Genomic DNA, 15,232 nt, shown 5'->3' on the forward strand with positions numbered 1-15,232 from the left:
TGGTGGTGATGGTTGGTGGTAGTGGTGGGTGGTGGTGGTGGTGGTGGGTGGTGGTGGGTGGTGGTGGTGGTAGGTGGTGGGTGGTGGGGAAAGGGAAGTGCAGTTATATTATGCAGGGTTTTTGAATTGTTAAAAATGTATACATTGCAACCTGTCTTCAAGGAGGAGGAGGAGGAGGAGGACCCCTGGAGGTAATCACTTCAATACCACTATGTAATTAGTGCTTTATCTACTCCCTACCCATGGTTAGGTTAAGGTAATCTTAAGTTATGTTTACGTTAAGTTACGTTACGTTACATTACGTTAAGTTTACGTTAGGTTACGTTACATTACATTAAGTTTACCTTGGGTTAAGGTTACATTAGTTTAAGGTTTGGTTACGTTAATATGCTGTATTATTCCTATACATGTGAAATATGAAATTCCAAATCTATTTGAGTATCCCCCAGAATTTAATTTAAACTAAATTCTTCAGACCGTTTCAAAGAAAACGAGTTAAGAATAGATTTTTTATATTTTAAACCAACGATTTATATTATAATAAAGTTATAATTTGAAAATATTCTCTGTTTAGGATAAATATCCACTTCCAGTTTACAAGTAGACTATTACTGGAACGGTAATATTCTTTCAGACCATCACAAATATCTAGATAAATATCCAGGTATTTAACCAGGGCAGTTGGCCAGTCAACAGAACTACTTTACCCTGAGAATCGTTAGGTAAGGCAGGATTAGATTACATTTGGTTATATTAGATTAGGTTAGACAAGATTACGTTATATTAAGCTGGATTAGGGTAGATTAGGTTGGATTAGGTTAAATTAAAATAAGATAGGTAAATAAAATAATTAATTGGTCAACCATCTTATATAGGAAAGAATGTTTTCGAAGAGGAAATAAAGAGCTGAAAGAAATAAAAGTAGATGAATATTGACAAAGATGTTGAAACAATATACCGAACACAGAAATGGTAAAGAAAATAACAAAGAGAGAGCATAACTAAATACAGCATCAGCTAGGAAATTTATATGATGGGTTCTGAGAGCGTTCACATCCAGGGATGCCACAGTAATCCCCGGATTTGCTAATCCACAAGAATGATAATACCAGTTAAATCACCGGTACTGTCCCGTCTTGAGTACTGCTCGGTACTCACTTCCCCCTTCAGAACAGGAGAAAATTCTGCAATAGAGGGAATACAGAGAACATGTACGGTGCGCATAAGACACATTAAAGCACCTAAATTACTGGGACCGTCTCAAAGCTCTCAAATTCTACTCTCGGGAAAAGAGGCGAGAGAGATATCAAATGATAGGTACATGGAAGATACTGGAGGGTCAGGTCCCTAATTTGCACAGTAGAATAACAACATACTGGAGCGAAAGATACGGAAGGAAATGCAGAATAGAGGCAATGAAGGCACAACCAGAGAACACTGAACATCCGAGGTCCACGGCTGTTCAATACCCTTCTAGCAAGCGTAAGATATATTGCCGGAACAAAGGTGAAGTTCTTTCAGAAAAAAGTACACTTTCATGCAACAAGTGCTGGACCAACCGGGCTGTAGTGGATATGTGGACCTGCTGGCTGGTCCAAGCAACAACCTGGTGGACCGAACTCTCCCAGGTCAAGCCTAGGCTGCAGACGGGGCTCGGAGAGCACAACCAACTCCACCATAGTGGAGAAACCGATAAAATAGAAGAGAAACAGGCGAACACAGTGGATAGAATGAGGATACAGAAGACAGAAAAAAACACCACAACAAACAATACACAGTTAAGAACAAATAACAAAAGTCTGCAAAATCCAAATAAAAATTAATTAAAATAATAAATGATATAAGAAGAAATAAGATTACATAATAAAATATACCAAAGTTGCGCCTCGTAATTGAAAGAAAGCAAACTTACATCTGTATGGGAAATTAAAAAAAATTAAAATGTTAAAAAAAGTGTAATATATATATATATATATATATATATATATATATATATATATATATATATATATATATATATATATATAACCGTTTACTCATATAAATGGTTAAGTATTTTAAGCATTATGTTAAGTTAAAGATTCCAATGGTGTCAGATACTCTGAGCTATACATGCATCACATTATAAACCCCAAGTATATTTATAGATCACTTAGAGCGTTAGCAAATATAAACCTTTCTAATCTAATTAAATATATAATGGCCAGAACTAAGGACTACTTCATGCCACTAAGATCTTATAAACCGACTATTTATGCTACAAAGCTGAGCAACGGAAATACAAAGGCGACCATCTAGCCTAGCAACAATGATAGGCTTCTACTGGCCTGCTGTTTAAGCTTCAGGTGCCGGCACCATTACTGTTGGGTCCTGCGTTGTCATTTTCTTTATATAAATACATCAAATTCACATTGAAAAGTGCTATATTCTATGAAGATGATTTTTCTGCTTAAAAAAAAAAGACTTTCTCGATTAATGGTTAATTAAAATAGCGAAAACTAAGACGTTTTATAACTGTTTATCTTTAACCAAAAGCATACATTCCTTCCTCGAGAAATATAACTTACTATAAGATCATATGAGGAATTGAGAGGTGTATGGGGGAAGTCTTGGTTGTTGGGGAGGGGGGGACTGGTACGTAGATACCAAATAAATATACTGATAACCCAAAAATAATGACCACAGCCGACCAACCCGGCGCCTGAAGCAAGCAAGTAAGCGAGCAAGCAATGTAACTTCACAGCACTAACAGTATACTCACTCCGTTTTTTCTTAGTAGAAAGCAGGAGAACTTTCCTTCGCAATCGACCTAATAATATCACAATTAAACTAAAATCACAGCTCTATAAACTGTCTCTACATTTACTTATATTCATTTCCTGTCTCCTATTAAACTCTAGACAAGTTGCTAGTTACTATGGGCTAGACAACACGTGCAAACATACACAGCAAGGTTCAACACCATGTTCATATTTGGAAATTTACACGGAAAATTAGATGTATCTAGAGATTTTGGTATGTACGTCAGACATGGGTGGAGCCTTAACCCTTAAAGTCCGTCTTACGTCAACTGACGTTCGTCACTAAGCAAACTTCTGATAAATGCATTCGACTTATCTGTATAATTACCAAGATTTAATATTTCTCTGATTATTATTACCTAATAAATGAATATACCTTTTTTAGAGCATGTATCATCATTGCCAAGAAACATATTTATGTAAAATAATTTAAAGACCACTTTTTTTTTATTTAGTCTACCATCTTTATTAAAGTTCTTACTTGTGATTCTTATGAGATACAACCAGAAATTATTGGATAAAAGTTCTATAAAAATTTTCAGGACGAGATAGGTTAATACCAGAACTGATTTATTTAGAAATTTATCCAAGGAATTTTGTCAAAATTTTATATAAATACCTTTTTCATATTTTTCCATATTTTTAATACATATATGGAAAGAAGAAACTTCGTTTTCGAATGTTTCTAGATTGCATATAGGAACTGACTGTGTACTTCAAGTATTGAGTGTTTAACAATTACTTTGGGAAAAGGTTAAGCATACAGTTTATTAATTCTTTAGGAAGTGAGCGGTCCATCAATAGTTTATTAGTTCTTTGGAAACTGGGTGATACCTTAAGGGTTTAACAGTGCCTTCATAAATGGGTGGGCTTTAAAGACTATTAATTCCTAAAGATGGTGGTTTCTCAACGAGGATCATAGATCCTTAGAACATTGGAAATATTTGAAGGGTTGAGACAACAGAACTCTGAAAGTATATGAATTGATTCTGTAAATTTCCCAAATATAATGATGTTCTGACTATTCAGAACTTGAACATATATATATATATATATATATATATATATATATATATATATATATATATATATATATATATATATATATATATACACACACACATACACACACATATATATATATATATATATATATATATATATATATATATATATATATATATATATATATATATATATATATATATATATATATTATATATATATATATATATATAATTAACGATTAAGCACAGGTATGAACCACACACAACAGCAAAAGTTACCATAATCCAAAACTTTTCCCATAAAAATATATAGATATAAATATTGTGTGACAATAATCTCCTTCAAGAGATTGAGCCTGCTCTTCCCTTCATAATTACGTCGTCACAATTATATAAAAGACTATGGAAGAAATGTCAAACAACGACAACAACACCAGCACCAGCAAGGCTTGCCAGGGTGAGCAGAAACGTATGCAACCAGCCACCTGTTCGAACTCCAACCACCAAACTACCCGTTGATCGCTACGGCTCCGCTGATTGGACGCCGGTCTGGCTGCACCTGCACTCGCCTCCCAATACTACCTGATGTCTGGGGTCGCCCCAACATCAGTCCTCAGAATGTTCCGTGCTTTCGTAGCCAGCACTCCTCCCAGCTAGACTCTAGAGTGTACTGAGAGAGGTGGTGGCTTTAAGCCAATATTCCAGCACCTCCCACTTAACTTTTGTGTTGCACTTCTTATTATTTTGCCTTAACGTAACTTTCATTGTGTCATTTAAGTATTCTTATTATTTTGATTCATTGATTTTATTATACATATTTGTTTGTGCATTATTTTCATGTTTTGATTTATTTAACGTAATTAAAATTTCATTGTTAAAGTTTACTTGTGTTTTGTGTGTCTTCTCCTTACCTTACCACAGACGAAGTTCCAGTTTTTCTATTTTTTTTTATAACTATGTGACGAGGCCATACCCCTAGCCTTAAACAGCCGAACACCAACGCGTTACCGTCACAAGTTATATGGGGGCCTGTCCTAGGAGCTTCACTCAGGTACTGGTGCCAAGTGGTAATTTATGGTAAGCGTATTTAACTTTGTTAACGTAGCTTTACTATTTTTCATTCAATTTCATTTTTTATAAGGTGCGGTGTATTGTGCATTACGAGAGTAACATATAGTGAAGGTGAGACAACTTTGGATTACGTGGTGACTGTAGGCCTCAGTCATACTCTTAATTGGTCATCTCTCCCTCCTTGTTATTACTCGTATTTACCATCTATGTCCCTTGAATATTTCTCATTCTGACAGATCATCATATTGGTACCCTGGTACTGTGGTCTGCCCCGGGTCAAGAGTACCCAATCTTCTGCAATCTGACTGTAGGAGGACAAAGAGGGCCATAGTTCCTCTAGCTCGAACTTTAGTTGCTGAATTGGGACCTCAGCAGCAGTTCTCGTCACCAGTTGACACCTCGCACCCCTACACGTCAGTCAGAGATGATGATACATACAACGGTAGGGAATTAGCTTATTTTTTCAGAGCACAAAAGTTCGCTAATTCTGTAAGTATCATATTAAATTCAGTGGGAAAACTTGCTTTATGTCCTATAGAGACTTGGCAAGGTATGCCTACATCCTTGGACTACCAATTTTACTTTTGAAGCATTTAACTGTTTCATTTGTTTTCGAAACTCTGTTTCATTTGTTAGTAGGATTTTCTTGCCCTTATTCTCTTACATGAGTACCGGGTACAAGATTTCCTGCGCCCTTGATTTAATTTAATCATTTAATATCTTTCACTTAACGTTAATTGTTAAAGATCACACAGGATAGGTACCAGTTGCCACGTTGTCCTGTTTCTGACATTTCATTATTGAACATTCGTGTACCTTTATTTGCTAATTTCACCATGTTTCGTCTCCAAACTTTCCGTGCAAATCCAGCAGGTGAAATAGGGACTTTGAGTCGTGCCAAGAGGACTGAACTACAAACTCTTGCACATGAGTATCAACTAGAAGTTCCCTACCAAGCCAACAAAAATGACCTACACAACCTGTTGCTGGATTACTATTTAGAGCAAGGTAAGATAGACTCTAAAACTCATGAAACTTACTATATTGCAGAGAAAACTGACTTGGCAACGATGAAACTTAAACTAGAGCTGGCTAAGATTGAACGTGAGCAGCAAAGAGAAGCAGCTACCATACGAAGGGAAGAACAAGAACGCGAAGCTGCCTTGAGGAGAGAAGAACACGAACGCGAGGTCGCATTACTCCGTGAACGTGAACGAGTACAGCTTGAAACACTCCAGGAGCGGGAACGCTTACAGCTTGAAACCAAACAACGCGAGTTGGAAATACAACGCGAACATGACAAGCAACAAGCGACTCTGGCTCTAGAGTGTCGTCAACGTGAAATCGCCTTGGAAACTTCACACTTCACTCAACGCCAACAAGCTACTGCCAATCTTCCCGTCAGTTTTAATATATCACATGCAAGTAAGTTAATGCCATCCTTTGTAGAAGCAGAAGTTGATGTGTTCTTTACCACCTTTGAAACCCTTGCTAATCAACTCAGTTGGCCTGTCGACCAATGGGCCACACTTCTCAGAGTCCATCTTACAGGTAGAGCTGCAGTCACACTCAGTACTTTGGCGTCTGAGAATGACTACTACACTCTGAAACAAGCAGTGTTGGACGCCTACCTCCTCTCTACTGAAAGTTATAGAAGGAAATTCCGTGACCACCTGAAGGCAAGTACCACTACCTTCCTCGAGTTTGCTAACACGAAACGGAGGTATTTCATGAAATGGCTGGAAGCAGCACATGTCTCTACTTTTACAGAACTCGTCAACCTGATGCTTGTTGAAGAATTCTTGAGACGTGTGCCGCCTCCTGTCCGCCTCTACTTAGCAGATAAAGAAGAAACCGACTACCTGAAGTGTGCTAAGTCGGCTGACACTTACAGCCTCATCCACCGGCTGACACCTGAACCATCCTCCAGTAAGAAGTCGTGGTACAGTTACGAGAAGGTGAGCCCCGATCAAGCTGGTTCACAACTGTACTGCAAGTATTGTAGACTCTATGGACATACCATAGACAAGTGTGGTAAGTCTCAATACAAGGGAACCACTGACCAACAACGACCCAAACCAACTCCTCCTAAGTCCGGTAAGCCTGTGATGAATGTTGGTGTTGATGTTAATGATCTTTCTCTTTTCAGTAACCACCTGTATACTGGAACTGTCTCTGCCAACGGTTCAAATCCGGAGGGACGTTTCAAATTGAAGATCTTGAGGGACACAGCGGCTCTACAATCGATCATCTTGAAGTCGGCTGTGCCCAACATAGTCTACACCGGGGAAACAGTCTTCATCACTGACCTCACTGCTACCACTCCATACCCTCTCGCCAGAGTCCACCTGGATTGTCCCTACGTGAACGGGGAAGTCCAAGTCGCCGTCAGGGAAAAGCCTTTTCCCATGCCTGGAGTGCAACTTCTCCTAGGCAACGACTTGGCAGAAGACCTGCAACCGACCAACCTGATCGTCATGGACAAACCCCAGGTGTGTAACTCTGTGCCAAGTAACCCTATTCTTGAGTATGTTCCAGCAGAGGTTCAAGAGAGTGATGAAGTTTCTCCTCCGGTTCTCGTGACCACCCGTGCACAAGCCGCACGTCCACAGCCAGCTGACTCTACTGCTACCGCTGTCCCTCAAGACCCTCAGAAACTACCCCCGCATCTGACCAAGTTGGAGTTCCGTAAGTTGCAGAGGGAAGATCTTACTTTAACACCATTGTTTTTCCAGGCTGAGACTCAACCCGACAGTATTCCTGGGTTCTTCCTAGAGAACGACTTGCTCTACCGCAAATATAGACCCAGTAAACTGAAGGAGGAGGACGATTGGGCCAACACCGAACAACTTGTGATTCCCACCAGCCTGCGGCCCACTATTCTACACCTGGCCCATGGAGCATTCTCCCACTACGGCTTCAACAAGACTTACCATGGGATTCGTCAAGACTACTACTGGCCAGGTATGGTAAACAACGTCAAACAGTACGTAAAACAGTGTCATACATGTCAGATGGCAGGCAAACCGAACGTCTCCATTCCCAGAGCACCACTGATTCCCATACAGGTGCCTGCGGAACCTTTCCACAGACTCATAATAGACTGTGTCGGTCCTTTACCTCGGACCAGTTCAGGTAACGCCTACATCCTAACCATCCTGTGTCCTACCACCAGATTTCCCATAGCAGTTCCAGTGAAGAACATCACGGCTGCTACGGTTATCAAACATCTATTGAAGATCTTCACTCAATACGGATTTCCCAGGGAGATTCAAAGTGACTGTGGCACCAACTTCACCAGTGATCTCTTCAAAAGGACACTGGAGGAGTTCAACATCAAACAGGTATTGTCCAGCCCCTATCATCCTGCTTCACAGGGTTCTCTTGAACGAAGTCATCAGACCATCAAAGCACTCTTGAAAAAGTTTTGTAGTGAAACCTCAAAGGATTGGGATAAGCAGATTGACCTAATAATGTGTATTTTCAGAAGTCTCCCCAATGAGTCCCTAGGAGTATCTCCTTATGAGATGCTCTACGGCCGTAAGTGCCGTACTCCCCTTAAGGCTTTCAAAGACTCTCTCAGAGATGCCACCTTCAGTGAGCATCAGAATGTGCCCCAGTTTCTTCAAAACCTTCAACACATTCTAGAGAGAGTCCACCGCTTTGCTCATGATAATCTATTGAAAGCCCAGGTGAGAATGAAGACTCATTACGACCAGACCAGCAAAGTAAGAAAATTCAAGCCGGGAGACTTCGTCCTTGCTTATTTCCCTATCCCAGGTTCACCTTTACAAAACAGATTTTCAGGACCCTACTGCGTCAAAGAGTGCAGGAATAATAATAATTATGTGATAGAGACTCCTGATAGGCGGCGGAAGACCCAGCTGTGCCACGTCAACCTCCTGAAGCAATATAATGGTACTCCTCCCACTGTCTTGACTAATTATTCCACATTCACAGAACCCTACATCCACAGTGAGACCTTCCCAGCTTCTTCTCCCGAAAGCACTGACAAGGAGTCGGCGCTTTCTAATTCCAAAATCCTTAATGATCTTCCCAAATGCTTTCAGGATAATACTCGTGCTCCTATGCCCTCTTCTAATTCCACTCTCACCTCGTCAGATAAGCCCTACATCCTCCATGTCGACGCCAATGGTACCGACGATGGTGGTGTCGTGATGCAGCAACGAGGCGAGAAGAATTCACCTGTCGGCGACTACTGCTACAAGGAACGACGGAACAATTGGCAAGGAGCTACTCTTCCTCATCCTGAAGCTTCAGCACTTCACTCCACACCTGAAAAGTGCTCGGTCCACCATCAACACGGACCACACCACCCTACACCTCCTGCAGCACGCCCACTTCTCATCTCAACGTCTTCTACTATGGGCTTGCTACCTGCAGAAATTCAACCTGGAGACACGCTATACCAAGAGTCTGACAACATCTTAGCCCATGATCTCTCCAGAGTTTATGAAGTAGAAGCGACTCCATCCATTACTCCACCACATAACGACGTACTTCTTCCAGAACCGCAGGCTTCGGGGGAGAGTTGTGACAATAATCTCCTTCAAGAGATTGAGCCTGCTCTTCCCTTCATAATTACGTCGTCACAATTATATAAAAGACTATGGAAGAAATGTCAAACAACGACAACAACACCAGCACCAGCAAGGCTTGCCAGGGTGAGCAGAAACGTATGCAACCAGCCACCTGTTCGAACTCCAACCACCAAACTACCCGTTGATCGCTACGGCTCCGCTGATTGGACGCCGGTCTGGCTGCACCTGCACTCGCCTCCCAATACTACCTGATGTCTGGGGTCGCCCCAACATCAGTCCTCAGAATGTTCCGTGCTTTCGTAGCCAGCACTCCTCCCAGCTAGACTCTAGAGTGTACTGAGAGAGGTGGTGGCTTTAAGCCAATATTCCAGCACCTCCCACTTAACTTTTGTGTTGCACTTCTTATTATTTTGCCTTAACGTAACTTTCATTGTGTCATTTAAGTATTCTTATTATTTTGATTCATTGATTTTATTATACATATTTGTTTGTGCATTATTTTCATGTTTTGATTTATTTAACGTAATTAAAATTTCATTGTTAAAGTTTACTTGTGTTTTGTGTGTCTTCTCCTTACCTTACCACAGACGAAGTTCCAGTTTTTCTATTTTTTTTTATAACTATGTGACGAGGCCATACCCCTAGCCTTAAACAGCCGAACACCAACGCGTTACCGTCACAATTGCTTTAATAATACTGGGATAATGACAATCAGGAATAAATTTACATAAATAACATAGATATTATAACGAGTTTTGGCGCACTTTCTATACGTTGTTTAGGCCATACTTATATATTTTTTTTACTGAAGCTAAAATACATTATTATCTAATAATTATAAACTAAATGTCTACTGTGATCACATTGCAACTTAAACTTGTAAAATAGTGCACTACTAAAGTACTGTATATCTTTCTTGTCTTATTAAAACTATAATCTATCTTATAAAGCATTCATTTTTTTTAATATAGCAATCCTCTCACTCACACACACACACACAAACATCATTTTCATTTATGAACCACAACAAAAAAATGCTGAAAAATGCAACAGATCTCACGTCAGGAAAGGTTCAACTCACCCTCATCTTCCGACTTGGAGGTCTTCTTGGAGGAGCCGACGGAGAGAGGCTGGAGAACCGTGCCCAAGATCTCGTCTATATTCGTCAGTTTTCCTGTCAATGGAAACATGAACAGCATTACATCTCAAAAGTTGTTCAGTTTAGAGCAAGAGGAATAACATTCAAGAAGCTGTTCAGTTTTGTACATAGTTTGGGATCAAACAGCATAAAAGACTTGGAACCGTTTTAGTAGTATGGAGAGTTACAAGCAGCATGGAGAGTTACAAGCATACAAGCAGCATGGAGAGTTACAAGCATACAAGCAGCATGAAGAGTTACAAGCATACAAGCAGCATGGAGAGTTACAAGCATACAAGCAGCATGGAGAGTTACAAGCATACAAGCAGCATGGAGAGTTACAAGCATACAAGCAGCATGGAGAGTTACAAGCATACACGCAGCATGGAGAGTTACAAGCATACAAGCAGCATGGAGAGTTACAAGCATACAAGCAGCATGGAGAGTTACAAGCATACAAGCAGCATGGAGAATTAGAAGCATACATGCATCATTAAGAGTTATAAGCACAGAAGCAACAGCGTGAAGTTAAAAGTATACAAGCGGCAGCATGGAGAGTTAAAACTATACAAGCAACATGTGCAGTAAGAACCATACAAGGTGCATGTGCAGCTGCACATACCACATACAACATACCTATGAAGAGGGACAGATTACGTCGAGCTCTGTCCTTCAGAGATTCTTTCTTCTCTTCCTTATCCTGTGTTTCTTTTTCGCTTTCAACTTTCTCTACTTCCTCCTCTTCCTCAATGTCATCCTGGGCACCAGTCTTACTTTCCTCTTTAGTCTCCTCTTCTGAAGGCGGCAAGTAACCCATCAGCTGCTCCATCTTGCTGAAGTTGTCCTCCACGCCATTACTCAACAGGGCGTCAATATCTTCAGTGAAGCTGATAAAGTTGGGGTTCTTCATCCGCTGCATCTCGGGGCTGCTGGGCCATTCGAAGCCTTCCGTCTCAGCCTGAGTGTCATAGGCATCGGAGTAGCCATATGCCGAAGGCTTTCTTCGGGATAACTCTGGACTGCTGGGCCACTCGAAGTTATATTCCTCCTCCGTCTCTTCAGCAACTTGTGGCATTTGCGATCTGGAGACATCGGCGTTTTCGTCCGACCATCCCAAATCTGTCTCAGTTTCACTCTCATAGGCATTGCGGTACACTGTTCTTCTGGGGAGTTCTGGGCTGCCCTCCCACACACATGCACTTTCTTCTTCGTGTGCTCCTTCTTCACCGGCTGGGTTTTCTTTCTCACGAATGTACAATTCTGGACTCCCCGATGGCCACGAGAAAGTTCCTAGTTCCTCTTTTTGAGCATTTTTGTGAATATGCATTTCTGGACTGCCAGATGGCCACTCAAAATTTCCTATCTCGCTCACCGAGTCTCCTGTTTCATCCAGCTTTTTCCTTGGAAGTTCTGGACTTCCCGATGGCCATTCAAATGCTTCAAGAGAACTGCTCTTTTCAATATTTCCTTTAGAGCTGCTCCTGCTGGCGTTGATCTGTGGAACATCATTCTCAGAGTTATCCTGACGCTGAAGAGCTCGAGTGATTGGTGGACTGCCACTAGGCCATTCAAAAGTCCCCAGCTCAGAAACTGACTTATTGGATGCTGCCCGGCTATCGCGTTTTTTGTATATCTCTGTGAGGTCCGTTTTCGAAGCAGAGTTATCAACCGGCCAGTAGAATGGCTTCAGTTCTTCGCTGTCATCGTCCTTGTCTGCTACATTATCATATGGTGACGTCACTCGCATGTTGGCATCAGAGTTGGTCCTAGATACATGCTCTTTTCCATCTGGACTGGTCCTCGCTCCCAGCTCCTCCAGTCTGGGTGTCTCTTCAGAGACACTGACAGGGAATTTCAAGGAAGATCTAGATTTTTTCATGGAGCGGGACTTGGTGAGGGAGAAGAACTGACCTTCTTCACCTGCACTCTCACTCGAGTCTGATGTGGTGGAGCTCTCAGAGTCGCTTGAACTAGACTTCTTACTAACCCTCCTGTCATTGGTTCTCTGTACACTGCTGCCAGATTTCCTAAGTTTGTCTCCAGATTTCGTCCTTGAAAGATTACTGGAGCTGTGGCTGCTAGAGGTTTTCTTCACACCATTTGTGCGGGAAGAGTCACATCTCTTGTTCTCACCGATGTCTATGTCAGGTCCGAGTGATAACTTCTTGTCCCCGAGTATGCTGGACCTTGAGTTGCTCCTCGACTTATCAATTTCGTCCATGCCAGTGCGTGAATTGTTTCCTGAACGGGATCTTGCCAGGTTCGAGGAGGAGCTGTTACGGGAACCAGATTCTGCTGTGGCTTGGGAGTTGTTGCGTGACCTGCGTCCAATTATATTGGATGAAGAGTTATTACGCGACCGATTACCATCCACAACGTTTTCCGAGGAACCCCTTTTTATCACTCGAGGCGAGGTGCGGGATGAAGGGCGACTATGATTGTCTCCAGATGACCCAAGCACATCGTCCCTGGAGCTTTGTCGCCGCCTACACTTAAGAACGACAGTAACAACAGGCACTTCTTCACTATCTGAGGAGGACGAGTCCGATGTGGACGTTTTGCTAGTCTGGGATGACTGGCGGAAGCGCTGCATAGACCCACTGCGCCTCATAGCATCTGCCTTGCCCTTGGAATGTTTCCTTTCAACCAACTTGCTTTTGGATGGTATTTTCTCCAGTGAGGGTGCCACTGGAGGCTTGTCATCATGTCTTTCTTCCTCGTCACTACTCGAGTCTTCATCGTCCTCCACAACTTTTGTCTGAGACGATGCTTTAGAGAGGTCTGACCCAGAGCCTCTTGATCGTTGTCGACCAACTTCTTCCAATTTGGGTCCCGGTCTCGTTCTAATGCTTCCTACTGGAGGTCTTTGATTGCTCTTACTATCATCCTCAGTACCTCTCTGCCTTCTCAATCTTCTCAGTTCCTCTCTCTTCTCCTCTTGTTGCTTCCTCATGGCATCTGTGTCACTTGCTTTGATATCCATATTCAATACAGATTTCCTGCATTCTTTGTTAGCCACCCCCAGACCACTTTTCTTCTCGCCAGTTGGGGAGACGGAAGTGGTCTTATTGGCACCGAGGACAGGAGAGCGAGGTGGTAGAGGAGATGTGGCTTTGGGACTGGCATCACCCACACTCAGGCGTGTAGTGGCAGTGGTGGTGGTGGCAGTGGTGGTGGTGGTAGTGGTGGTGGTGGCAGCGGTGGTGGTGGCAGTGATCAATGGAATTTCTTCCTTGTCTTTTAGCCATTTTGAGGAGGTGGAAGTGATTGGCAAGTTTTCAGTCGTTGATGTGGAGAATCTGGAGGAGAGCTTGAAGGGTGGGGGCATCGCTAGACCACTAGTTACTGACGTTATCGGCTTCGTTGGTAGAGCTGGTACAGCCGCTAAATGTCTGAAAGGTCTTGAAATTGTTGTGTTGGATGGAGAGGTGGTTGTTGCTGTAACAGATGTGGTTGTTGGGTCTTTAGTTTTGACCGTGTCTTGCTTGTCATTCTTTCTTTCGTCTTCGTCGTCTGAACTTTCAGCCGCAGAGCTGAAGTCTGCTGGGGCTTTGTTCTTCTTGTTGAGATCATCTGCTGTGAAGATCGGTAATACTCGCACAGCGTTTGGAGATGGAGGCTCCACACTTTTTCCCTCCTTACCCTCATCCTTAGTAGCTTTGGTCAGCTTATCAATGGCATCTTTGAAAGCTGGTTTAACAGCCTCAGTGTCCTTGGGAACATTAGTGTCATGATTGGAGCTGGACTTTGGGATTTGTTCTGAAGAATTGTGGAGATCACGTGTCCTGGTTGTAGTGTCTGGTACGTTTCCATACACACGACTCCGCCAGCCTGAACCACTTCCAGTGTCGCTGCCTAGGAAGCTATTCTCTCTACTATAAGCTGGCCTGTAGCTTGATGTGGTAGTGTTGGGCTCGGTGTCCTTCATATAGCTGTTGCTACGGCTATAACTATATCGACTCGTATAGTTGCCAGACCCAGAACCATATCCAGACCCGTACCCAGACTTATTGAGATCGGAGCCGTAGCCCGATTTCGCATCAGAGTTGTAGCCCGATCGATCGAAGTTTGTACCGCTTGTGAGCCGGGAAGTATAGGCTGAGCCTCCAGGCGACCTTCCGCCGCTCTCTGAACGAGAAGGCTCCCGGGAAAGCCTACTGCTGGGAAGAGTAGTGGAAGGAGAGAGAGTCTTGCTGTACAGGTTAGAGGCTGGGACTGCTGCAGTGATGGGAGTGGTGCTGGGAGAAGAAGGGGCGACATTGTTGCTGGTGGCGAGGGAAGTGGGTCTCACTCTTGGACTTGTGGACGAAGGCTTCGATTCCTCAAACTTGGACGAGAGAGCTGACACTGCCGTCGACGACGGTCCCTTGCTGGCAGATGATTCTGTCCCGTAACGGGATCTATAGCTCCCAGTCCCTGAAAAACGTCAGTACCAATTTATAAACAATGAAAGATACTTCAAGCTGATTCTCTATGATGGGTGAGGGTTATGAGCACATTCGCTGCCTTAGTGGAAAGTTGTCACAATATATACCTGTGTCCGATTGTTACAATCATAACAACAAGACAGAGGAGGGACCATAACAACAGAACACAGGTGGGAACACCTGTGTTCCACTGTTTTGGTTCAAAGTGTGGTCAAATACAATGCTC

At 42.5% G+C, this 15,232-nt stretch overlaps 1 protein-coding gene across 9 annotated transcripts in view; it reads right to left on the reverse strand.

Annotated features, from left to right (window-relative positions):
• The window catches only part of Fhos (Formin homology 2 domain containing), a 256,586-nt gene that overhangs the window by 198,588 nt on the left and 42,766 nt on the right, over positions 1-15,232 (reverse strand). For 8 of the 9 annotated variants that reach the window (XR_006772912.2, XR_006772909.2, XR_006772910.2 and 5 more), the window contains 3 exons: positions 11,216-14,995; positions 10,523-10,615; positions 2,762-2,809 (listed from right to left, as the gene is read on the reverse strand). Coding sequence is in view for 4 of the 9 variants with exons in the window: in XM_069334410.1 (XP_069190511.1) it covers positions 2,762-2,809; positions 10,523-10,615; positions 11,216-14,995 (3,921 nt within the window). In the remaining 5 variants the exon portion in view is untranslated. The remainder of the gene's footprint in view (positions 1-2,761; positions 2,810-10,522; positions 10,616-11,215; positions 14,996-15,232) is intronic. The other variant, XR_006772914.2, reaches the window with a different exon arrangement.

Source organism: Procambarus clarkii, chromosome 31, assembly GCF_040958095.1.
Source record: "Procambarus clarkii isolate CNS0578487 chromosome 31, FALCON_Pclarkii_2.0, whole genome shotgun sequence".
Classification (NCBI taxonomy): Eukaryota; Metazoa; Arthropoda; class Malacostraca; order Decapoda; family Cambaridae; genus Procambarus; species Procambarus clarkii.